Source organism: Schistocerca nitens, chromosome 1, assembly GCF_023898315.1.
Source record: "Schistocerca nitens isolate TAMUIC-IGC-003100 chromosome 1, iqSchNite1.1, whole genome shotgun sequence".
Lineage (NCBI taxonomy): Eukaryota > Metazoa > Arthropoda > Insecta > Orthoptera > Acrididae > Schistocerca > Schistocerca nitens.
The window spans coordinates 1,026,628,861-1,026,656,040 of NC_064614.1; the positions used below are offsets into that span (position 1 = coordinate 1,026,628,861).

The window sequence follows — 27,180 nt, forward strand, 5'->3', positions numbered from 1 at the left end:
ATGTTGGACGCTTGAGTCTGGTGCGAAGTCGACGCTCTGACTCAACCCAAAGGTGTTCCATTGCTTTCAGGTCGGGACTCTGCGCAGGCCAGTCCATTTCAATATCATAGATGGAGCATTATGACAGGGCGCATCGTCATGTTGAAACAATCATCGCCTCTGAACTGTTATTCTACTGCGCACGCTACACAACGCTGTAGGATCCACGGCGTGAACAGCCCGATCGAGATGATCCTAAAGATTTTCGACAGAGTTTAAATCCGGGGAGTTCGGTGGCCAGGTGTGTACAGTAAATTCATCCTGCTGTTCTTCGAGCCACGCATGTACACTGCAAGCTGTCTGAGACGTCGCACTGTCTTGCTGTCGTGCTAAGAAAAAACAGGTTGCACGGAAGTGCGGACATGATCCCAAAGGACAGATGCATAATTGTGTTGACCCATTGTGGCTTCCAGAATAAAGAGATCACCTAGGAAATGCCCTCCGGCCTGGAACCTTCCGACAATTGTTGCCGGGCATTTGTTTTCAGGCGTTTCACGCTGTACACGCCAACAGCCATCGGTCCGATGGTGCATAAAACCAGATTCCTCTGAAAAGGCCACCTGCTGGAGTGCAAATTCCAGCCTTCGTCGCCGATTAACAGCAGTCAGCATGGGTACATGAACTCGGCACCTGCCCCTATGCAGAAATGTTTCCTGAACGGTCGTTGAGAAGATGCTGTTGGCAGCCCCTTGGCCCATGCGGGCGCTCAGTTGCTCAGTAGTTGCACTTCTGTTCGTTCGTACACATCTCTCCAGCCGCCATTAACCCCTGTCATCTATGACCGTTTTTGGATAGCTTGATTTTGTCAAGCATGGTATAATTTAACCACAGCAGCATGCGAATAGTTTACAAATTTAGCTGTTTCGGAAATCCTTCCACCCTTGGCCCGTAAGCCAATGATCATGCCCTTTTGGACGTCAGATAAATCGCCTTTACTAGTGCTGCCACCTTCCTTCTGTGAATAGTTAGTGCACGCTGGCGTCGAACGTAGGCGGTGGTCACATTGATGTGACTGGATTGTGTATAATAACACTGATATACGTGAATTTTAGAATTTTCCCGGCGAATTGACTGTTCAAACAAATTTCTGACTGGCAGGTGCCCAGTTGAAATATCGTGCGAGATATCGAACGACGGCCGGCTGCAAGCCCGAAATTTGTTTGAACAACATTGACATAGTGCGCGTATTTATCCTCTTATTTCAGTAGTCGACATTCAAAGACAGCTGTCTTCATCTATTGGTCTTTTTCAACTTCAACAGAAGTGTATAATCGTCCACTTTTTCAAAAATCATTACAGAACAGACATGATCCATAATACAAGAATAAAGCGACATACATAATTTAATTACTTGCACCTCTCTTCACTAGAGCAACAGCATCATCACCATCGTCATTTATCATCTTTCTTTCAAAGATTAGGCTGTTGCCTGTTTCGAACTCACAAAAAAGCAAAATCATTCGCACGTTTTTCCAAGTCTTCCGATATCTCTTTTCCCATTCGGCTTGTAGTTCAGGGTATTCTGGTGAATTTTGTGACCTGGCCTTCGCATGAGGTGTTGTCTCCAATCTTCACGATATTTTTGATTTTTTTTCATTATGTCGAAAATATGTAATTCTGTTCTAATATCTTCATTTATAATCGTATAACTTATTGTGCACTCTTCGCGTTCGTTAGGAACCTCATCTCGGCTGTTCGATTTTTTTTTTTTTGTGGTAACCCAATTTTTGCTTCTATAGTATAACACTGGAACCGCCGTCACTTTACAGAATTTCGTAATGGTCTCTTTTTGTACTTTATGGCCACTATTCTGCTAATGGTACCACAGACAGCTTGGAATCTGTCTCTCTTGTTTTCAGTATCACTGTGAAAATCAAAGCTTATAGCACAGACTAAATAAGAGATTTGAGAGACTTATTCTAAAACTGAATTATCCAAAACAATTTTTGGTCTGTCCGTGTATTTCCCTCGAGACACCATTACTTTCGTTTTATTACGAGAAAATTTAAAGTTGTATTTCTTGCATTTTCATTCAGTTGGTATGCTGATATTTGGATGTCATACTGAAAATAATAACGATGTCATCTGCAAACAAAAGTACATTCAGGTATTCCTCATCCGTTTTCTTAATTCCTCTGTTTACTTTGCATTTTAATTCACGAAGCATGGAGTCAATATAAACATTAAAGACGATAGGTGATAGTACACGATGATTAATAATTATTCCTTCTAATCAATTCCTACCCGTGTTATTACACCGTGTATACTTTTGTAAACACTTTTCACTACATCTAGTAGGTGCTAAGGATATTCACATTCAGACATATGGGCTATCACGGCTCACACAGTCGAAAGCCTTTTCAAGCTCGATAAAGGCCATAAGCGTTTCTATATTAAATTCTCTGTATTTTTCTATAACATTTTTAATTACAAACGCATTGTCTGTGCATGAACTACCTGATCTAAATCCTGTCGTTCTTCCGTAATAGTGGCTTCTGTGATATTATTCATGCGGTTATTGATTATCTTTGAGTATAGTTCGTAGCCATTGCTTGAAAAACTGATACTACGGTAGTTTTTACACTTATTACGCTTCCCTTTCTTGCAAAAAGAGAGGACTTCTGATGTATACCAAGGGTTTGGGATATTACAGTTGAATGTATCTTGTGATAACGTCCCATGTTTAATTAGTCTGCACTTATTCCGTGTGTTCCAGTAGTTTTTCCGTTCTTCATGCCTTTCAAAGGCGCTTGTAGCTTCTCCATAGTAACTGAATATACTGTTTCATTGTATCATCTTCGGCCTTCTTTGCACACCGTAAGTCTATGTAACGACTTATCCATTGTTTATTGGGTGTAATTTTCAGTGAGGCAGTGTCTTTTTCTTCCTTGTGTGTCGAGTTCTAAGACATTAGCGAACGAGTCCCACTGCCCTTTGTAGGCTTTGGGTAACTGTTTGTTCCGCAACGTTTCTTGTTATTTTGTACATTTCCCATCTCTCTGGTGTATTTGTCTGTAGGAACTTCAAATGAGCTAATTGTTTTTTAACGGCTTCTGTAATTTCTGTGTTCCAAATTATGAACTACTTTTTCCCGTCTGTCTTCTCTCCTTTACCAAGTGCTTCTGAGGCCGCTTCGATGATGCAGGTCGTAATATTATTCAATTCTATATCGATGTCCTTATTGACTAGTAGTGAAGCAAGCTTTTCCTGAAGTCCTTACTGATAAAGTTTCATAATCCTATACTTCTCCTATATCCCATAGGAGAAGTATTTTGAACAACTCCTCTTGTGGCTTCGCTTGGAAATTCTTTGTTTTCTTCGATTTTGATAGTAGTCTTGTGTTACTGCCTAAGGGAAGTGATCGCTACCTGTGTCACTTCCTCTATAACCACGAATATCTTGCATGAGATTCTTCATTTTATCATTAATTAATATACAGTCAATCACAAACCTTAATCCTCGTGAACTCCTAAAAATTTTCTGGATGTCTTTCTTTCAGTAAAAAGTGTTAGTAATTTTAAAATAATTAAAACAGGCAACTTGGTGTAGTCCTGTCCACTATTACTAAGTCTTTTCTCCAGTCTTTTTTGTTCCTGGTATAGATACATTTACAACTCTTGCATTACGATCGCCAGCGATGACAATATGTTCTGCCTTGTTAATTTTGTTCACTTCTTTCTGAAGATCATCGTAAAAAGTGTCAGTATAATCCTTGATTCCCTCCTCCGAACAGTATACATCTATAACTGTTACGTGACCTCCTGTAATTAGAAATCTGCCATTATCCTTTCATTTACGAAGCTGTGCTGGCGAGTCTTTCTTCTCAATTTATCATTGGCTAAAACTGCTGCTCCAGCACTAAGTCGTCTCCTTCGTGGGAAGCCGCCACCATCCAGTAATTTGTCAAATATTTTGTTCCTTTTAGTTTTTTCTTAGTTCCTGTTATTATTGCAATGTCTGTTTTCCTCTGAGGACTTGATTTAACTCGCTTTCTTTGTTGGTCTATCCGCCAACATTCCACGTTACCAAAGACATATAATCCGCAATGCCAAATAGTATGTCCTTTAAGATTTTCCGGTTATCACCAGTCGATTCAGTCCTGTATCTGAGGCTGTCTGTGAGTTGGCCAGTAATTTCATAATCCCGCGGCTGCGTTACAAGCGCAGCGCTGGCTAAGTCGCATGATGGGGCTGCCACCTGTAGGTATCGCGACCTGCCTGGTTTTCTGTCGTGGTTATCTCCCTTAGGGAAGCTGGCGTCACCGCGCCCCTAGAGCCCTCCCTGCCCTGTGTTGCGGGACACTTTTTGTCTGACTCCTCAGTCGAGACCACTCCGTCTTTGGGGACCCTTTCTATTGCTGCTCTACCGCCAGTTTAGCTCTCGACTTCGTCGAAGCACGCAAACCCTCCCTTCCGGTATTGTAGGTGTCTTCGATAATGCGGTCTCCCTGGGAATGGAGGGCTCTGTAATGAGTGATATTTTTCATAGTAAAAACTGATGTAGTCTGTGCTTATGACGGGACATTTTAGTAGAAGAATTTTAGTTCTATGTATCTCTTGAAGAGTGGCTTGCTCAGTCTTCTTATAACTATTGGAAAACCATCAGATTTTAAACCTTTTTTTTTTTTTTTACTCATCTTGCAAGTAACTGAACTAGTAGCGACCTTCATCTTCATTAGGTCAGAGCCCCCTGTCTGCAAATGAAAGGAAGAAAATTGTGCATGTTGAAGCATGTATAATTGTTACAGTAAATCGACGAAAGTATATCACTAAAAATGCGAGTAAGTATGCCTGTTAGCAAATCTCTTCACTAATCATTCCCCGGTTTGTTCGCATGTTTTGCACTTCAAAAAGGCATAGATGTTATTTTACTTGTTTATCTCATTAGAAAAAATTATGTCAATCTACCTGCCACTGAATATAAGGATGCCATATTTCCTTACATGTTTAACTAAATTATTCCAGGTCACCTAAAATATTAAGATCACATTCAAACCTTCATGTAAATCATAAGCATTATTCATTAAACTAAGAATCGCTCATTACGTAATCAAGTAGCTTAGCAATGCGACATGGAAGAGAAAATACATTTGTATTATTAATGCGAACAGGGCAGCTTTGGAAATAATGTGTACGCGCCATCGATGGTTTGTCGTTGACACTGGATTGCCCAGGGGAATTTGAGCTTCAGTATTGAACAATGATATGGGTTTATAATGGTTTTATTACTAAAAGATAATAAATAGATAAAAAATGAAATACAAAATAAGAGGTTTCCATGGAAATAAATCGCTATATTAGACAGCCAAAACTCCAGTTATTTGTGGACACGACGCCCGGAAGTAAATGCGGCATTAAGGACGTCAGCAGATGCCCCGAAAATGCTTGTAGGCGAGGAAAGCGTCCCAGCCATGTAGTATCCCAAGCACCACGCCCAGCACCTGGAACAGTGGAGGACCACCCGTTTACATTGCTTGATTTACCATCTCTGCGATAAATGCTGTAAGTCGGAATGTATTCTCTATGCAACAGTTACATAAAATTATGTCATGATCGCAGCACTGACCATCGTTTACTAATACGTATTTGACTACTATTTCGTGAGAAACATTTTTATGATCTCTTTGACGAAATTCTATGAACACGTATGTACTCTTTTGTTCAGAAAATCATAGGACCCAGTTGCATCCATGGCAGAAATGCACCTTAGAACAGCATTTAAATATTTATATCACAATCTTAAACTTCGAACTAGAAATATTACGAAATATGACTCCATTTTTAATAAATCAGTTTTATGACATTTTAAAAAATGCATGTAATATCATACCACTCTGCAGCTGATCATTCCATTACTACATATATCTCCAGTGCTAAATAAAGTTAATATAAGACAGACAGACTGAATCTAGCATAGGTGTATACTTGCAGTCGAGTCATAACTCACATACCGATATGATGCCGCAATGCCGAAGACCTTCACAACATCGTTAACTTTGAAACCATTGTGGTAGCACCACCTTAGCACATAGAGGGCACACTGAGTATACATACGATTTTAAAGTTTTTAATTGATATTTTATACAATATTTAAGTAGTTCCATGGTTGTAAAGAGAATCTTATACATAACTATTTTTGTGTAATTATTGTACTTTGTTTTTCTTTTACGTTTTGACGATTATGTGAACCCGTTTTACACTGATTGATTGACGTGATGTAGAGGGAGAAGAGGTAGCGGATCATCTTCGTATTTAACCGTATGCCCGTCACCTGCTGGCACCAGTTGACATCACAGCAGCTGAGAAGAGTGCTCCAGCTGCCATCTTCGGAGGATGCCATGTGCATAACAAGTCTTATTGTATTTTACCCTTATAAGCATTTTGTCATATTTTATTGTCAATCTAGTAAGGTTTCTATTACTTTCCAAATTAAATTACAGTTCTGATGATGGTCATGTGATATGACCGAAACCGGTCACCTATGTTCTTGTAGCATACGTGGTGTGATCAAGACTAAATTTTAAAAAGGAAAATTTTTTAAAAATTTTTGATCACTGTTCCAAAAATGTTTATTAAAATCAGCAAATCGTCAAAAATATTAAAACACAAGTGTCTCCTACGAGCTATGTTGACAAACTTCGGCTCAGACCGGCGATGCACGTAAATTTCCTACTCCTCAAGATTTTCGAAGTCCGTGCCATTAGATCCAACATTCAAGATATTTAACCATCATTAATGAGGGGCAACAGATGACCATTCCCTCTCAAATGACACCCAAGTGAGCTATTACTTTTTTATAAGTTTGCTCCATGAATCTAGTTTCAAACCTTTCCCCGTCTAGCCTACGTAGATGCCATTGCCATAACCAAACTTGATTCTGTAAACAGCTGAGTATTTAAACTTATCAGTATTATCGTCGAAACGATACAGCAAAATGAGTTCGAGTCTCTTTCGGGTGGGGAAAACCACCTGAACCTTCGATGGGATGCACGGTCCTGGTGCGACAATAGAGATGACGTCGAGGAACTTGTACAGCTTCGAACTTAGTGCGCGAAAAAAAAAAAAAAAATGGTTCAGATGGCTCTAAGCGCTATGGGGCTTAACATCTGACGTCATCAGTACCCTAGATTTAGAACTACTTATACCTAACTAACCTAAGGACATCACACACATCCATGCCCGAGGCAGGATTCGAACCTGCGACCGTAGCAGCAGCGCGGTTCCGGACTGAAGCGCCTAGAACCGCTCGGTCACAGCGGCCGGCCCCAATGCATGACAAGGTGCAGTTCACGGTGAAGTTTGAGGCCGATGGTTCTCCAAATTCTCTTAATGGGCTCCAAACTGGTTATGGTAAACCAACTGCTACGTTACAACTACTGCTGCCGAATCTTGTACCCCTCCTGCGCGCACACGAGCATATTTATCATCAATGTTTCGTATGTTGGCTAAAATATGTTTCGAATATGGTGCTGTCAACTAAGAAATAAATATTACTGTACAGTAGGACAAGCCAGTGGTCGGTCGGTAAAGGCCATACGTGAGATGGGGGACAATTCTCAATAAAGTCAGTCATATTCCTCAAAGGATAAAATTAGACATGCGAATTTCCATGTGCTACTTCAGCGCTTGTTGCAATACGTTTGAGCACGCCTTCAGAAAAGCGAAGATTCAAATGGGTTTCCGCACACGAAAGAATCTCGGACTTGTTTTGCGGCATCGTTTCGATGACAAAACTGATTGAAGTTTTAAAACTTTATGTTTGCAGAATCAAGTCTGGTTCTTACGATGACATCTGTGTAGACCAGACAGAGAGAGATTTTGTAACAGGATTTACGGATCAAACTTATAAAAGTAATGGTGCACTTCGGTGGCATTTGCGAGAGAATGGTCATCTGTTACGCCTCATTGTTGATGGTTTAGATATGTTGCATGTTGAACTTAATGGTATGGACCTCGGCAACCTTGAAGAGCTGGAAATTTACGTACATAGCCGGTCTCAGTCGAAGGTTGTCGTCAATGAACAAGTGGCCCGCAGGAGGCAGTGGAATTTTAATATTATTGACGACTTGCTGATTCATCTGTCCCTTAGTTGTATCATATACCAGAAATTATTTCAGATTCATTTATTTCCTCATTTTATTGTAATATGTTCTGTAATATTACCGGATTTTTTAATAACATGATCACACTACTCTTTCTTTTATTTGCCATTTTTTATTGTACTAATGATTCATTTGGTTAGAAATTTCATCATTTTGCTGTAATGTCCTTTTACTTCAATTGAATTTGAAAGTGTGCGCTGCATCAGTTGGTAGGCTCAAGCACATCCCTGTGCATGAACGAAAGCAATATATGACAATGTTCATTTAAGCTGTTTTGTCAGCTTTATTACTTAGTTTTACTTTCAATGTAAAACATAGTCATATTTTATACTTTGAAAGTAGCTTTTTGCACCACCTGGCGTTGGCCTGTATAACAGCGCTTTAACATTATTCTGATATTCTTCTTATTTACGTGTTTTATATTTTTGACCCTTTGTATCTAAGTTTCCTTGGTTTCGTTGGTAATGTCATGCCGTATTTGTAAGAATAAACGAAAAAACAATTCTTTCGTGCGTTTGCACACCATCTGGTGTGTGTGTTGTTAATCTTAATCTTGGATGCATCACTTTATTCGCTGGTGTACGGACATTCATGTTGATCACTTGGCACTATTATCTTATAAATGAGTTTGTTTGCATCTAAAAAATTTTAATTAACTTCGTATTTTGATATGTATCATTTGTACACCATATATTGTCATGTGCTACATATTTTTGTATTGCGACTTTGTGACCCTCCTCTACCTTTTTCCATTCCCTCTCGCGTCTGCCCTGCCCCCCTTTATGAGTCCTCCCCCTCCGTCGGTTACCCCCCCCCCACTTAGTTTTTCCTCTCCTCCCCCCTTTTCTTCCCCTCATCTGTCCAGGTCTCCCACCCATCTGCCCTTGGCTATGGTGTGTCGTCTTCGTGCCGACTTTTTAGTGCAGAGTTTCCAGTGAGTGTTAAGTGTTGTGCGTCTTTTCCGAAGTGTTGCGAACGGAAATCATACTGTAGCAGGGTGTGATTTTTATATCTCTTGCGAACAGAAACCAGACTTTCGCCGAGTTTTTTTTTTCTACTGTTTTACCTGTCTGCTTCCTGTGCAATTTATTAGCATAGCCAACCCTTTGTTTTATTTTTTAACTTTCCACAATTTTCCACCGTTAAGTCACCGTTTTATCGCCTGCTTTATTGTTTATTATCTTCTTAAAAATTCTATATGTTGAAGAGCGGCGTACTAAGCTGCTGCCAGCCCACCCCCTTCGGGGGAATCGAAAATCAATAAAGGGGAAAAAAAAAGATCCTGTGATGACGGGGAACGCCCGAAATGCCTAATGCAGTAAAGGAGTTCAACTATCTTGTGACTGTTAGTAGCGACCTATCAGCACTGATTATGATTTTTGTCAGAATCAATCCTTGTACGCGACTTTCTGTCGCATTTAAAAAGAAAAATATCGGTAAGGAGTTCTTGAAGAAGGGATCGGTTGGTAGGACATGTTCTGAGGCATCAAGGGATCACCAATTTAGTACTGGAGGGCAGCGTGGAGGGTAAAAATCGTAGAGGGAGACCAAGAGATGGATACACTGAACAGATTCAGAAGGATGTAGGTTGCAGTAGGTACTGGGAGATGAAGAAGCTTGCACAGGATAGGGTAGCATGGAGAGCTGCATCAAATCAGTCTCAGGACTGAAGACCACAACAACATAAAATGGTTCAAATGGCTCTGAGCACTATGGGACTTAACTTCTGAGGTCATCAGTCCCCTAGAACTTAGAACTAATTAAACTTAACTAACCTAAGGACATCACAAACATCCATGCCCGAGGCAGGATTCGAACCTGCGACCGTAGCGGTCTCGCGGTTCCAAACTGAAGCGCCTAGAACCACTCGGCACTCCGGCAGGCACAACAACAACAACAACAACAACGAGTTCTTGTGGTACGGAGATCCATTCCTCCAGCAACACGCTCGACAGCTACTGGATGGTCGTTGATGCATGTGGACGTGCTGCAGCTCCCTAAAGCATCCCACAAAAGCTCGAAGGCATTTAAGTCACGGCAACAGACAGGCCAGTCCATTCGCCAAATAACATCTCGCCACAAGAGCTTTTCCTTTGCGCTGTTCAATGCGGTCGCAGGTTGACATCTACAAAAATGAAGTCGGAGCTGGATACAGCACTAAAAAGGCACAGTGGTGAAGAAGTACAGTGCGACAATAATATTGACCGGTGAGTATAACATGTTGAATTATTTGTAGGTCATTACCCCCATAAAAGACTATGGCTCCCAATACCACAATACCTTGACCACCAAACCGGTCATGTTCGACGGTATTCTTGAACGCATTCCGAGTTTCCACCGCTCGCCATGTGAGGGTACGTTCACAATCACTACGCGGACTGAGTCTGCTCTGGTCCGAAAAGATTATCGACCCCACGCCCCGTCGGTCCAGTCCCATTGTCTTGGCACCATCGCAAAAGTGCCCCCGAAGTGCGGATGTCAACGGAACACAACGTACTGCTCGCCGGGCAAAGAGACCAACACCATGCAGTCGCCTTGCCACTGTGCAGCGTGTGTCCTGTTAAATATGTTTACAATTGCACACGCTGTTCGACGTGGGTCCCTTGTTACCCTCTGCGCAATGTAGTGGACACAGGCTACTGTAGTTGACCGTGACCTACCGCTACCTCTCCTTCGGGCAGCAGTGCCTGTGGTTCGGAAAGTTCCCCATGAAAATGAAACAATGCAGTGAAAAATACCAAACTACTACGATACGCACGTCGCACTTCGTCCTTCTTCCAGTTACCCGATGATTCTTCCTCGCGTAAAGTCATCCAAGTGTTGTCTCCAGCCCACATTGTAACGTGGAGCACCACCACAGTGAGCCGTAAAACCTCGCTGACTTTTGTGGTCCCTTCAACTGCGGGCAAGCCCCATTTGGAGCTACAGTCATGCTGACATCACGCCATTTGACGTCCAACTTCCTGTGGACGACTGGAATACCTCTGGCAACACGCTCACGGACGTTCATTCATTTTCAACGAGTGCTTAATATCCTACTCCCTTCATCTAGCTCGTGCGCAACTTTACGGAAGAGTGTATTAGCCGACCGCTGTGACCGAGCGGTTCTAGGCAAATCCTGCCTCGGGCATGGATATGTGTGATGTCCTTAGGTTAATTAGGTTTAAGTAGTTCTGAGTCTAGGGCACTGATGACCTCAGATGTTAAGTCACATAGTGCTTAAAACCATTTGGCCTGAAGTACATACACACTGAAGCGCCAAAAAACTAGGATAGGCATGCGTATTCAGATACAGAAATATGAACACAGGCAGAATATGGCGCTGCGGCCGCAACGCCTGTATAAGATGACAAATGTCTGGCGTAGTTGTTACATAAGTTACTGCAGCTACAATGGCGGGTTATCAAGATTTAAGTCAGTGTGAACGCTCATGATGGCGAACGAGCGATGAGACACATCATCTCAGAGGTAACGATGAAGTGGGGATTTTCCCGCGGGACCATTTCACGAGTGTACCGTAAATATCAGGAATCTGGTAAAACAAATCGCTGTGGCCATAAACATATCCTGCAAGAACGGAACCAACGACGACTGAAGCGTAACCCTTCCGCAAACTGCTGAAGATTTCAGTGCTGGGCTGTCCCGAAGTGTCATCGTGCGGACCAGTCTACGAAACATCATCGATATGGACTTTCGGAGCCAAAGGCCCCTTCGTGTACCCTTGATGACTGCACGACACAAAGCTTTACGCTTTGCCAGGGCCCGTCAGCAACGACATTAAACTGCTGATGACTGGAAACATGTTGCCCGGTTGGGCTAGTCTCGTTTCAAATTGTATCGAGAGAATTTATGTGTACGGGTATGGAGATAACCTCATGCATCCATGGACCCTGCATGTCAGCAGGGAACTGTTCAAGCTGGAGGAGACTCTGTAATGGTGTAGGGCGTGTGCAGCAGGAATGATAGGGGACACCTAACATGTCTACACACGACTCTGACAGGTGTCACGTACGTAAGCATCCTGTCTGATCACCATGACCATTGTGCATACCGACGGGCTTGGACAATTCCAGCAGTACAATGAAACACTCCAAACGTCCAGAATTGCTACAGAGGACCTCCAGGAACACTCTTCTGTGTTTAAACACATCCGCTGCCCACCAAACTCCCAAGACATGAACGTTACTGAGAATATCTGGGATGCCTTGTAACGTGCCGTTCAGAAGAGATAGATCTCCAGCTCCCCCCGCCCCCCCCCCCCCCCGTACTATTACGGATTTATGGACAGCCCTGCAGGATTTGTGGTGTCAGTTTCCTCCAGTACTACTTCAGACATTCGTCGGGTCGAGCCACATCTTGTTGCGGCAGTTCCGCGTGCTCCCGGGGAACCTATACGATATTAGGCAGGTGTATCAGTTTCTTTGGCTCTTCAGTGTAAATTGTTATCTGTAAGCAGCACTTTCATTTATACACTCCTGGAAATGGAAAAAAGAACACATTGACACCGGTGTGTCAGACCCACCATACTTGTTCCGGACACTGCGAGAGGGCTGTACAAGCAATGATCACACGCACGGCACAGCGGACACACCAGGAACCGCGGTGTTGGCCGTCGAATGGCGCTAGCTGCGCAGCATTTGTGCACCGCCGCCGTCAGTGTCAGCCAGTTTGCCGTGGCATACGGAGCTCCATCGCAGTCTTTAACACGGGTAGCATGCCGCGACAGCGTGGACGTGAACCGTATGAGCAGTTGACGGACTTTGAGCGAGGGCGTATAGTGCGCATGCGGGAGGCCGGGTGGACGTACCGCCGAATTGCTCAACACGTGGGGCGTGAGGTCTCCACAGTACATCGATGTTGTCGCCAGTGGTCGGCGGAAGGTACACGTGCCCGTCGACCTGGGACCGGACCGCAGCGACGCACGGATGCACGCCAAGACCGTAGGATCCTACGCAGTGCCGTAGGGGACCGCACCGCCACTTCCCAGCAAATTAGGGACACTGTTGCTCCTGGGGTATCGGCGAGGACCATTCGCAACCGTCTCCATGAAGCTGGGCTACGGTCCCGCACACCGTTAGGCCGTCTTCCGCTCACGCCCCAACATCGTGCAGCCCGCCTCCAGTGGTGTCGCGACAGGCGTGAATGGAGGGACGAATGGAGACGTGTCGTCTTCAGCGATGAGAGTCGCTTCTGCCTTGGTGCCAATGATGGTCGTATGCGTGTTTGGCGCCGTGCAGGTGAGCGCCACAATCAGGACTGCATACGACCGAGGCACACAGGGCCAACACCCGGCATCATGGTGTGGGAAGCGATCTCCTACACTGGCCGTACACCACTGGTGATCGTCGAGGGGACACTGAATAGTGCACGGTACATCCAAACCGTCATCGAACCCATCGTTCTACCATTCCTAGACCGGCAAGGGAACTTGCTGTTCCAACAGGACAATGCACGTCCGCATGTATCCCGTGCCACCCAACGTGCTCTAGAAGGTGTAAGTCAACTACCCCGGCCAGCAAGATCTCCGGATCTGTCCCCCATTGAGCATGTTTGGGACTGGATGAAGCGTCGTCTCACGCGGTCTGCACGTCCAGCACGAACGCTGGTCCAACTGAGGCGCCAGGTGGAAATGGCATGGCAAGCCGTTCCACAGGACTACATCCAGCATCTCTACGATCGTCTCCATGGGAGAATAGCAGCCTGCATTGCTGCGAAAGGTGGATATACACTGTACTAGTGCCGACATTGTGCATGCTCTGTTGCCTGTGTCTATGTGCCTGTGGTTCTGTCAGTGTGATCATGTGATGTATCTGACCCCAGGAATGTGTCAATAAAGTTTCCCCTTCCTGGGACAATGAATTCACGGTGTTCTTATTTCAATTTCCAGGAGTGTATATTCCGTTATATACATGTATGTTACAAATAGGGTTCACCTAGGCGCCTCTTGCTTAGTATGCATTTTGTTACTTTACGGTGTTTGCATTGATATTACTTCACATGAGCGAAAGGTGCCTAGTTCAGAACTGTTTGCAATTTGCATGTGGAAAAGTAGAATATGTAAGTTGAAAGTGCTCCATACAAATGATAGTTTTTAATGTATTTCAGGCCGCTCATGATGTATTAGTAAACTGGGAAGAAACTCGTGTGGAAAAACAAAAACTGCCTCATTCAGTACCTAAAAATCATTGTTATAATGTTAATAGGAACTAAGGATTGGCAGACCAGCAACAGTGAAGGCGTAAATACAGTCAGAAACGCACTCAAATGCCAGAGTGTGTGTGTGTGTGTGTGTGTGTGTGTGTGTGTGTGTAAAATTATAGCCGGCCGCGGTGGTCTCGCGGTTCTAGGCGCGCAGGCCGGAACCGTGCGACTGCTACGGTCGCAGGTTCGTATCCTGCCTCGGGCATGGATGTGTGTGATGTCCTTAGGTTAGTTAGGTTTAAGTAGTTCTAAGTTCTAGGGGACTGATAACCACAGCAGTTGAGTCCCATAGTGCTCAGAGCCATTTGAACCATTTTTTGTAAAATTATAATAAGATCATTATTGTGAGAGATTTCTAGCCCGAGAAATCTTGCAACCCCTTTTTTAAGAAGTAGAAAAGTTACTACAAGATCACAGAGGCTGTTTATTTCTTATGCTTCCTCAAATTGCATCGTATCGTCAACCTGATTTGTCAGTGTATGATCCATCGATAATACCTAGCACTGAAAAGATGTCTCGCGACATCGAAAACTTCAAGTTTCGCTGCCTCTAAAGGCCACTACACAAACACAGCTAATCCTAAAGGAAGAAGCCTCTATGCTGGGTCTTGAGGATATCCGTGGCCAGACCTCAACTGACGGGTGCACATGCATTTTGATGAGAGCCACGTCAAACGAAGACATTGTAGTTGCTGTCGATTGCTCTTTCGTGATGTCCTAATGGGAGGATGCTGGCTCCTTTTTTGGGCAAGCAAATGGGAAGTTGAGGTGATTATATTTTAAACAAACATGATTCTCACGATCCTGATGTCATCTTATAGTGCATGTACAGTGTATTCATGCAGTGATTTATATTCGGAAATGAAAGATGTAGCTCTAGCTTTTTATGTTATGAACTAACTTCTCTGCAAGTATGCATAAGGGGCGAGCAATAAGTTTCCCTTTTATGGATTGTTGCGGCCTATAAGCAAAGTAGAGCGACTCTAGTGAGGGAATATAAGCACCGATAAGTAGGAAATGGATTAGTGTGGCATTCGTGTCATTACGACGTCCGTGCGGTAAGTGCGGAAACGTGAACTATCAGCGCTGTGGACAACCAATGACAAGTAGTGCCGCTGCTTCACGATAACGCCCGTCCCCATACCGCAAATGTGATGCAGAAATTACGTCAACTCAAGAGGGAGACACTAGAGCACCCGCCCTATAGTCCTGATCTCTACTCGTGCGATTATCTCGCCTTCGGTCCCTAAAAAAAGGTTATGAAGGGTCGACGTTTCCTGTCGGATAAGAATGTGCAGCGGCCGCTTACGGACTTCTTTGTGTGGCTGGCTCTGAGCACTATGGGACTTAACATATGTGGTCATCAGTCCCCTAGAACTTAGAACTGCTTAAACCTAACTAACCTAAGGACATCACACAGATCCATGCCCGAGGCAGGATTCGAACCTGCGACCGTAGAGGTCGCGCGGTTCCAGACTGAAGCGCCTAGAACCGCTCGGTCACACCGGCCGGCTTGTGTGGCTGGACACGGTGTTTTATGCAACGGGTATCTTCAACCTGGTGCATCAGTGAGTGCCTCAATGCTCACGGCTATTTTGCCTGATTAGCATACCGATTGTGGGCTGTATGGCCTTCGAACGGAAACTTTTTAATCGCCCCTTAGATAAACAAATTAGTACATTGCGATACTGCGAAACTGTCGTTGTTAACAGAGAGTCCTTGTATTCGGGAGGATGGAGGCTCCAATCCCCAGCCAGCTATCCTGGTTTAGAATTTATGTGGTTTCCTCAAATGATTAAAAAAATTACTGCAAACTACTTGCTCGATCCTTGTCAAACTAGCCCTAACTCATTGTTTGTACTCGTATCTGTGTATTTTTTGTTCTTAAGCTGTAATACGATGACATGTCCAATATCCTCGTAAAAATGATCCACTACTAGTGGTAGTGTATTGTTTATTGGGTGTGTATTGAACCGGGAACCTAGAAACGACGGAGAGGTTCATCCTGCAGTAGCCCTCAGTGGTTCACAAAACCAAAACAGGACACAGCAGTCAGTCAATCATCTCGCCACCGTCCCACACCGAACCCAGAGTTATTGTGCAGTTCGGCCCACAGTGGACCCCCGTCCCCGCACATCCCCCCTCCCCCCACCCCCCACCCCGGGAATGTCTCATACCAGACGAGTGATACCCCAATGTTTGCGTGGTAGGGTAATTATGGTGTACGTGTATGTGGAGACAGTGTTTCCGCAGCAATCGCCGAAATAGTGTAACTGAGGCGGATTAACTAGTAGTAGTAGCAGTAGCATTAGTACCAGGTGTGCGTTAAAGCTCGCTACGAAGCGCTCAAAAGAAGTGAGTCATGTAAGATATGACAAAAAAGGAGAAAAATTCACTCATACTAACCGTCTTTCAGAAATTAAATTTTTCTTCAAAGATTTTTAAAGTTATTTGTTGATGTGCATTTCTGTCTTAATATTCTGTACTGTATCTCTGCTAATGATAGAGATTCTTTCAAAAATAATTCTTATGAATTATTGCACGGATCCATGGGACACAATGGTATTAATTAATTACAAACTTACTGACAACAGAAAATTACACAATGACACTGATCCTGCTTGCAAGCAGGAAGCACAGGCTTTCCTTGTTTAGTTTTCCTGGACTCAGAAGGACACTGTAAATTTGTCGCTCTTATCTTGTGAAGGCGTATACACTTCAAGATCGGTATGTTTTAAGTCTTCCTTGTTAGACCTTTCCTTTCTGTGCAAATATTAAACAAATACGAGTAGTTCTGCGTCAAAATACACGAAAGGGCAAATAATCCTAGTCCGTCTCAAACCAAGAACAGCAGATATGACCAAGAGTTGTATTCCCCTGAAGAATTGATTAAGATCTCTGAGTGGGTCCTAGAGAGGTTCTCATGATGTCTCCCAGCTCTAGGAATGATGGGGACAGTGGCAGAGAAAACGGCAGTCAATTTATAAATGCGAAAGATAGTGATTGAAGAAACTTTCAAACACTGCCAAAAGCTGTTGTTACCAAATTTATTCAAGATGTCGGATCCATTATGGCGGCCAAAGATGTGCCAACATCGCACTGACATCATGGCGGGAAGTTCAAATTTTGGCAGGAAAATAGTTCAGTTGAAGTCCTCAACTAACCTAAGTCCATCCTTCCCTCACCCCTTCCCCTCATAAGTTTATTTCGTATACATTGCAATATATTGTTTACTCAAACAATTTGAGTGTGTTCACCTTTGAGTCCAGAGTCCAACTGGTATAGTTCATAACACCACCATCACAGGCTGCTGTTGGCTGTGCCCCTCTCTCTTTCTGTGATGTAGTCAAAGTTGGTGGGCCAGAGAAAAAGACGGCAAATTCGCTCAGTCTGCGGTGAGCTTCCCAAAAGGACAGACATACTTCTTTATTGTGTATTATGTGTTAAACGGATGAGATGTCTGTGCTGGAGAAGGGGTATATTAGCTGTAATCATGCAGGTGAGGACTGCATCAATGCCCACCTGCACAGTGCTTGGAAAGCAATGATATTTTTGGTGAGTGTATGAAGAAAACAAATACACCTCAGAAAATAACGGAGATGCTGCAGGATCGGGCTACGTTACACTTCACAACTCATGCTGATCAGTGAGTGCGCTGTAACTGCACATCATTCGATAAAAGTCCAATCAGTCTTCCAAAGTCCAAGAGGCAAGACGTTCACCCACACAGGTGCGCGCATTCCCTGCACAGGGTCTCTGTGCCTACTGGAAGAGACCACGCAACAGCTCACAGCACTGACATGCAGTACCCACAGGACACCTGCATGCAGGAAATGCCTCAGCCTTCTGTTTCACACACGGATGACCCTTGTACTTGAACAAGAACTGCTTTTGGAGTAGTGTTTAAGCAAGGTGCGGAATATTGTCACAAACAAATCTTGAAGATGTCCCAAACGTACAACTGCGCAAAGAGAGAAATAGAGTTCTCCAAATGGCACAAGAATATGTAAACAATATGCGATGTGAATACACGTTTTACTCCGAGGAATACCTCACCATCACACATGAGCACGTGTTCTAAGAAAGATTGCGGGACACTTCTGAAACAGTCCCTGAGACACTTCCCGCGCTTTTGCGGGAAATACCACATCCTTTCTTCGTCTTTGAGCTCGATCTGCTTCAAGAGTAACTAAATTCAATTGAATATGTCTCTAAATACACTTTCAAAAAGATCGCTGCACAATAGTTTACCTCAATTTGGCGGTGTATACCGCCACACTTGAACACAGACTCTGAAAAGATCGCTGCACACTTGTGAAAATTCTCAGTCTTCATCCCTGAGACGCTTCACACGCTTTTGTGGAAAATAAATCGCGAAACAGATAGCAGCTGCAATATCTGATTTTTACATGGTAAAACGACGATATTTGGAAGCAGAAATAAATATCTCTGTAACTAAACAGAACACTCAACACTTCTAGAGTTTTAGCTGCTCGTTTGAAGGCACTGCCAGAGAGAAAGAAACATTTCTGAGTCCTACAGCTACTGTGGTGTTCGTCGCTTTTCTTAAACGATGACTGAGCTTAGTTTATATTTACTGCTGGAGTAAGGGGCGTTAAGGCTCTTATTTTTTATTTTCCTCACTTCTCGAAGAGCACTGATATCTAATCACTGACGAGAAAATAAGAACAATTACATACCTAAAAGTTCATGACATATTTCTAATCCCACAACAGGTCGTGAAAAAAACACAAACAGATTTCGAAGCACTGCCCTACAGAAGAGAAAATCGCTGGACTTTCGGTGAATTTTCGATGTCCTACAGCAGCTGATCTTGAGCCACAATGGGGAGGGGGGGGGGGGGGGGGGGGGGGGGGCGGCAGCATCCCGCCTGTCCAAACCAGAGATGGGTGGTCTGCTTGGACTTGTCGCTAAACACTTGAATAAAGGATACATCATAATACCTTGACCCTGTCTTTTTCGAACCTGTCTGCAATGGCTCCTATGCCTCACACAAAGGATGTCTCGACTTACTGACGTCATGGAACTTCCTGTGATTGAAGCATACCGATTGGTTGTTACTCAGTTTACAAGCAAAACTGCCTGCTGCTGTGAATGTGAGAGGACTGTCCCACATTTTCTGCAGACGGCCAAATTACGAGACTTTCAGCAGCAAAACTATTTTGTGCAGATCAGAAAAAAACATACAGTAGTCATCTTGCAGTGACAATTAAAGGCTGCAAAACTGGTCTATAGATCATGAAATGTGGAAAGTATCCCCCAATACACCCTGTTCTGTTATTGTTGAGGAAAGCTTAGATTTTTCCGTTGGAAACCGATCTCCAACCAGGCTACATCACCACAAACGATTACCATATCGCTTATAAACACAATTCGTATCCTGCTCCGTACAAAATCATCACGTCTGTATCCTGCATATAGCAATCGGCCACCAGACGCTCACACATATACCGCGAAGGCAGACGTATCCCAAAAAAACATAAGTACATGCAACATACATGGTCGCAGCACTAGGTATTTCCCACGAAGTCCGTCGGTCCATCGCAGCCGATGGTCACGAGTCAACCGCCCCCGTACATAATGGCCTGATGCACGATCAGAGCGCCGTCCACAGACAGAAAGTCACTCTGCGAACTGGTGTACGAAGGCTGTGGCTGGTTCCCCCCGGCATGAAGGCGTTACTGTTTCTGGCCCCCACTTGCTTCCTTGCTTCCTGCAATGCTTTCCCTAGCCATCTCCAGAGTCTGGAATTACAAAAACTTGTCTATTTTCACGTGGATTGCCGGAATGTCATACCATTTACGCGATAGTTCTCGATATCAGCCACATAGCAGTGTGCTACCGCCGCTTGCACAGCGTGGTTCAGAAGATAGAGAGTGGAAATTATACCTCTAGAAAGCCAAAAATTAAGCGGGGTGCAGCGAGGTGGAAAGTGCCATAAACCACTGAGTAACTAGAAACTTAAGTGTCTGTGAGTTCTTTACGTGAAAATTCGAAAAAATTGTTAGTTTTTAACAAATATCAATATCAATTATATAACAGTTCCAAATCATCCTTCTACTTTACAATGTCAACTAAACTATTTCTCATGTCTAGGGAACCAACAAACGTCTCTTCCACCTGTTTTCCACTATATAGATTCACACAAAACACATCACAATCAATGTCCTCTCAACCACATAAAGACGGGAAATGTGTAGAACTGCGGTACAAGCAGTCAACCTGACAACTTGCTTGGGAGGGAATAACTGTCCAGCACAAAACATTTGTCCGTATTGTATCTTCTCAAATTTCCGCGAAGAATACTACCAACAGCCGTTATCAGAAAGCTGCCCAACACATACTAAGTATTAGTTCGTTATTGACCCATCTAGAGGGCGACACAGTTAGGTCAACTGCACGTTGTGCCCAGCCTGTCGAGTTCGGAAGACTGCCGCCGTAAGCCGGAAATTTAAATCTTCCGGCCACAGGGTACGGAAGCCACGCGCCCCGCACACCAAGCAGAACCGCCCTAGGAAACCAGCGACATATTTATCAGTGTACTTACAATTAAATATTACAATTGCAGCCTCTATATGGTGACATTCGACAGTGGGCGAAGTATCGGAAACACCCCCACCCGTCGGATGTAGCTCTGGAAATATGAAAATCTGTACCATTCTTATGACTGAGCACAATTTTCCACGTAAAAAATCTTTCACTTCCCTTATGGCTATAGCAGATTTCCGTATCAGATCAACACCTCTCCTTGTGACAGGACAAATCCTAGTTCTTTGCCCATATCGGAACAATGACCACAGTAGACACATTTTGTACGAATGCTGAACACATGGGAACTATCACACATCCCCTACTAAGTATAATACTTTGGAGGAACTTCATACTGGTGATACCAAACAATACTGAGCGAAAATCGGCAATGGATGGAGATGTCTCATTTGTTTTTTCTCGCCTGCGGTATCAGTGAGTCTTAGAAAGAGAGACATAATCGTCTTATTAGCGACCAGCTGTTAAAAACACGGTTGCAGTGGGTATGTTACTGTCATCCTGTATTAAAAAAAAGTGCAGTCATGGTTCTACAGGCACGCACAAGCAACGACAACGATATCTGTGTTAAATACTATACAAGCTTTATAAATCGCGGAATGGTATTGCATCCGAGAGAAGTCGTCTTCCACACAAATACCGCGACATTGAATATAGATGGTGATCGCTGGGGTGTGTATTAACAGACTGAAAGCGCGAGTGCACGTCGCCATTGGTGTAAGCTGGTAATAAAATCACGATGCTCGCCGAATTTAGAAAGTGATTCCGCTAAGGAACGCGGTATTAAGCCGGTATTTACAACTCCCTCATGTCACCGCTAGATATTTCTCATGCTAACAAACGGTATTTGTAATGCACTCTATCTCAGTGCCATGTCAAAGGTTCTGTGATATATCCACTGGGTTATAGGTGCAGGAAGATGATGGTTGATTGAGAATGATCACATACAGTAGGGACGAATCACTTTAAAAGATGCAACAGCAGAATGAGATCATAAGATATGTTCAAAATTCTACGACCAATACACAAGCTTTTGTGATTTATAATGTTACGCTTTCTTGTAAACATTCTGTCTGCAATTTGGAATCAAGTCTTTCTATTCAAACATATACCTGCGTTGGATCCTATGGAGATGTATTTTAATGATTACAGCCACTGTCTCAAAACGAATAACCTTTTTTGAACGTATCTGCTAAGGACCCCATACAGTAAAACTCCAATGGGGTTAAACGCGTGACAGACGACCTGCAGCAACATCTTCCCCCTTCTAGAATGCATCATCAGTCTGCCATTAAAATCATATCTCATTATGCGACGTACTCCATTCACCTGCCGCATCTTGGAGCATAAAATTGAGTCTTCAGTTTCATAACTACAGTGACTCTGTTAGTGGCAGATGTTTGTGACGTAGTGCAATCCATGTGTTTATAAATCTACTTGACAGATGTCCTGTTTATGAAGTTAGTGGCGTGTAAGTTCACATATCAAACACTGCGGCTATGCATTTGTCTGATCCCTTGTAAGAGGCATTCTCCAATGCAGACAATCATTTTACAGGACTGTTTCGAGCATAGCATAATTTCTGAACCATCATCAGATGTGAACAGTGGATGCTATATACCTCTGGAAAGCTATATTATGCACGTGTCACAAAGACTCTGGTTTTTCTTTAATGTAGAAAAAAGTACTTTCATCTTCTTAAAGTTTGTCATCATAGTTGCTGGGTTGATGTATGTCACATGTTGGACACTAGAAGAATATTTAGAACTGATAACACAGTTGATTTAAGTGAAATCCTTCAAAGTCCATCTGTCTGGACCTACAAAACGCATAAAACCACATGTTTCTTCTTAACCGTCTGTAACAACGCTTTCATATCTACCATACACGGACAAGGGAGTGCTAGCCTCCTCACCATGCGCGCATCTGGAGAGATCTGGTGCACTTGGATGGTTGCTGTGAGTAAGGTAGGTGTGGAACAGCCTTCGTGAACAGCATTTATAGACTCAACTTGCTCAGTTCCTTCCCAAGACTTGGAATGTAGCCCCCTACTTCTGGTCAGCTGCAAATTAAATCGGTGAAAGTGTTTGCAGAAAGGGTTGGTCAAATCAGTGTGAGATGATCTTTCAATCTCTAACTTTATCCTAAGAATGCAAGGATGCTCTGTGACTCCCATGAGTATAGGCAAAGATGGACAATCGTAATTGTAAATTGTGCCCTATGATCGAAGTGTTAGAAATATGTAGATCGGTACAGAATGCTCTCTGGTATACTTTGGTGTAAATATTCGAGAATTAAAAATGAATGGGCGTTCTGCACAGTCATGTATCTACATTTGCAATCTAGGATATGGTACTAGCAAAGTAATGGAGGGGCGGTTTAGCGATGATCCAGAAATTGAGAAGCATGCTGATGTGTCACTGGTTGGCACTGAAATTATGGAAAAGAACTGGCAAAATTGCTAAAATTGACCAACTGTGGTGCTTATTACAGTACATTGACGGTGTCTTTTCCATCCCATCCATAGAATGGTACGCTGTTGATTACCACATAATGATTGACTGAAATCACCTGTTTGAGATGGAGAGAGGGTCTTCGTGGGGACAACACCTTCAGTGGATGGCCAACACAGAAAGAGTGATGCAATATGAGGAATCAATCGAAATGGAACACCAAGACATCTGCTAACCATCTCTGTGAAATATCAGTTTAAACGCAGAGGTCACGAATCACCTTTGGACAGCTGTTTGGAAACGCTCCTCAATGCCGCACAACTCTTCCAATTTTCATATGCTGTGAAGTTTTCCACATTTCTGTCGGTAAGAAACACCACCTCTGTCTTTTATTTCAATCATCATGTGTGTCGTGGGAGCAGCAGGAACATACGAGGGTGAGTCAAACGAAAACCTTAAATGTTTTTTTTTTAAATATTATTTGTTGTGCAGAAGTGGTACAAATCTGTATCACCTTTCAACATAATTTCCCCCAAGCTCAATGCAAGTCCTCCAGCGCTTACAAAGTGCATAAATTCCTTTAGAAAAAAATTCTTTTGGTAGTCCGCGCAACCACTCATGCACTGCGTAGCGTATCTCTTCATCACAACGGAACTTCTTTCACCCCATTGCGTCTTTGAGTGTTCCAACCATATGGAAATCACTTGGCGCAAGGTCTGGTGAGTATGGTGGATGAGGAAGACACTCAAAATGCAGGTCTGTGATTGTTGCAACTGTTGTACGGGCAGTGTGGGGCCTTGCATTGTCATGTTGCAAAAGGACACCTGCTAACAGCAATCCACATCGCTTTTATTTGATTGCAGGCCGCAGATGATTTTTTTAGGAGATCTGTGTATGATGCATTGGTGACAGTGCATCCAAAATGACGCCTTTTTCGTCCAAAAAGAGAGTCAGCATAACCTTTCCTGCTGATGGTTCTGTTCGAAACCTATTTGGTTTTGGTGATGAGGAATGGCGCCATTCCTTGCTCGCTCTCTTCGTTTCCGGTTGGTGGAAGTGAACTCAGGTTTCGTCCCTAGTAACGATTCTTGCAAGGAAGCCATCACCTTCTCGTTCAAAGTGCCGAAGAAGTTCTTCACAAGCATCAACACGTCATTCTCTCATTTCAGGAGTCAGTTGCCGTGGCACCCATCTTGCAGACACTTTGTGAAACTGGAGCACATCATGCACAATGTGGTGTGCTGACCCATGACTAATCTGTAAACATGCTGCAATGGCATTCAGTGTCACTCGGCGGTTTTCCTTCACTATGGCTTCAACTGCTGCACTGTTCTGTGGAGTCACAACTCGTTGTGCCTGACCTGGACGAGGAGCATCTTCCACCCAAGTCACACCATTTGCGAACTACCTACTCCATTCGTAGACTTGCTGCTGTGACACACATGCATCAGCGTACTGAACCTTCATACGTCGATGAATTTCAATAGGTTTCACACCTTCACTACGAAAAAACCGAATAACAGAACGCTGTTCTTCCCTGGTGCGGCCATCTCTATACTGATACTGCGACGGTATGTGTGCATCTGCACTATGCTGCCACCTACAGGCCATTCTGCACGCTGTTTGTAGCAAGCTTACCAACTTAAAGGATAACGGCGCGAAATTTCGGTTTGTTATTACAAATTTAAGATTTTCATTTGACTCACCCTCGTAATTTACACGACAATGTCCAGCTTTCAGTGAGAGCCAATGGATCGAAAAATGTTAATATCAGTTTAGAACCTGAGACTCCTCGAAGTCATGGTGGAAAAAACAAAATGTATGGTGGTGAAGAAAGCTGTTGTCATACACTGCTTGCATTTGTTACAGTAGAAGAGCAACAATGTATCAAACAACAACACAGGGACCCTCTCTCACGACTGATAGTCTCCGGAATGTGGTGTCCTCCAGTACATGTGATGAAACTTTACATTGATCTGTGCAGGTGACTTCAAGCATTGGCCACCTGCCCCAATAGAGCAAAAACTGTATATTTAATAGGATCACCACATATACTCGACGTCAGCACACAGATGGGATTTGTTTCCCAATATATCAAAAGAGAGAGATGTGGTACAATCTTATCACATTCTCAGCTGGATGAAGCTAGTGGAGCTTTTATAGTTCATAGTATTTCTCTGTTGGATGGTACAAAATAACACTGATAGAGAGAATGTTTGGGTGCCAGACGTGAACGAACTGTAAGGAGTGCAGACCTCCTTCAGACCACAGTGCAGTAGCAAAATCCCCATCCTTCTTCCAGTTCCCATAACTACTTGTACTATCTTTTCTACTACCTTGTGTTGCAGGGGAAAGCTTTGTTTGGTGCTGGCCTTACTCATAGTACACAGTTGGCAGAGCTCCAACATGTTCCCATTTCCGCCGAATGATAAAAACATGGTCCTGTCGCATTACCTCAGCTCACATTATTTCTCCATGGGCTGCAGAAGGTGGTAGACATAGCGCTCTCTGATTGCTGCTCATTTCCAGCTTAAATTGGGATGATCAAATGGATAAAGGGGCAGGGATGACAGGGAAGAAACTGAGGAATAGTTATATGATGCAGAGGGACTGTCTAAAACCACGTTGGAGTTTTACTGTATGATGTCCTTAGCAGATAGGTTCGGAAAAGGTTTCTCGTTTCGAGGTATGAGAGTGACACAAATATCATTCACTAGTACCTGTAATCATTAAAAGACATCTCCATTGGATCCAACACAGTTATGTGGTTGAATGGAAAGACTTGATTCCAAAATGTAGACAGCATGTCTACTGGAAAGTGTAACATTATAAAACTGAAAAGCCTTCATATTTGGCATAGAATTTTATATATTTCTTACAAACTCAATCCAGTGTTACATTTTTTAAGTGATTCATTACATAGCACACCATCTACTGTATATCCTATAATCCAGTGGATATATCGCAGAACATCTGACATGCCACTGGCAGGAGTGGCCGAAGGGTTCTAGGCGCTACAGTGTGGAACCGCGCGACCGCTACGGTCGCAGGTTAGAATCCTGCCTCGGGCATGGATGTGTGTGATGTCCTTAGGCTAGTTAGGTTTAAGTAGTTCTAAGTTCTAGGGGACTGATGACCTCAGCAGTTAAGTTCCATAGTGTTCAGAGCCGTTTGAACCATCTGACATGCCATTGAGATAGAGTGCTGTTTGTTAGCATGAGAAATATCTAGTGGCGACTTGAGGGAGTTGCAAATACGAGATCAATACCACATTCCTCAGCGGAATCACTTTCTAAATTCAGTGATCTTATTACTAGGTTACACCACCAGCTTTCGGTCTGTTAATATGCACCCCAGCAGTCACCGTCTATATGCAATGTCGTGGTATTTGCGTGAAAGACCACTTCATTCGGATGCAATACCATACCAAGATTTATAAAGCTTGTATAGTTTTTAACACAGATATCGTTGGCGATACTTGTGTGTGCCTGTAGAATCAAGAACGATTTCCTTTATGCACGATGATAGTAACATAGCCGTTGCGATTGAGCTTGTAATAGCCAGTCACATATAAGTCGATTACGTCTCTCTTTCTAAGACACATTGACACCACTCGAAAAAAAAAGAGACATATCCATCCATCGGGATTTTCACTCAGTATTGTTTGGTGTCACCAGGATGAAGTTACTGGCAAAGTATTATACTTAGTAGGAGATGTGTAATAGATTCTATGTGTTTAGTAGGCTTATAAAGTATGTGTACTGTGGTCATTGTTCCGACATCTGCGAAGAAAATGAATTGTTCTCTCATAAGGGGAAGA

The 27,180-nt window shown here is 43.4% G+C and overlaps 1 protein-coding gene across 2 annotated transcripts in view; it reads right to left on the minus strand.

The window, feature by feature from the left end:
* Positions 1–5,242: 5,242 nt before the first annotated feature.
* LOC126196560 (protein singles bar) overlaps positions 5,243–27,180 on the minus strand; it is a 158,951-nt gene continuing 137,013 nt past the window's right edge. For both annotated transcript variants that reach the window (XM_049934574.1, XM_049934575.1), the window contains exon 5: positions 5,243–5,479. In XM_049934574.1, coding sequence (XP_049790531.1) covers positions 5,402–5,479 — 78 coding nt within the window. In that variant the 3' untranslated portion in view covers positions 5,243–5,401. The remainder of the gene's footprint in view (positions 5,480–27,180) is intronic.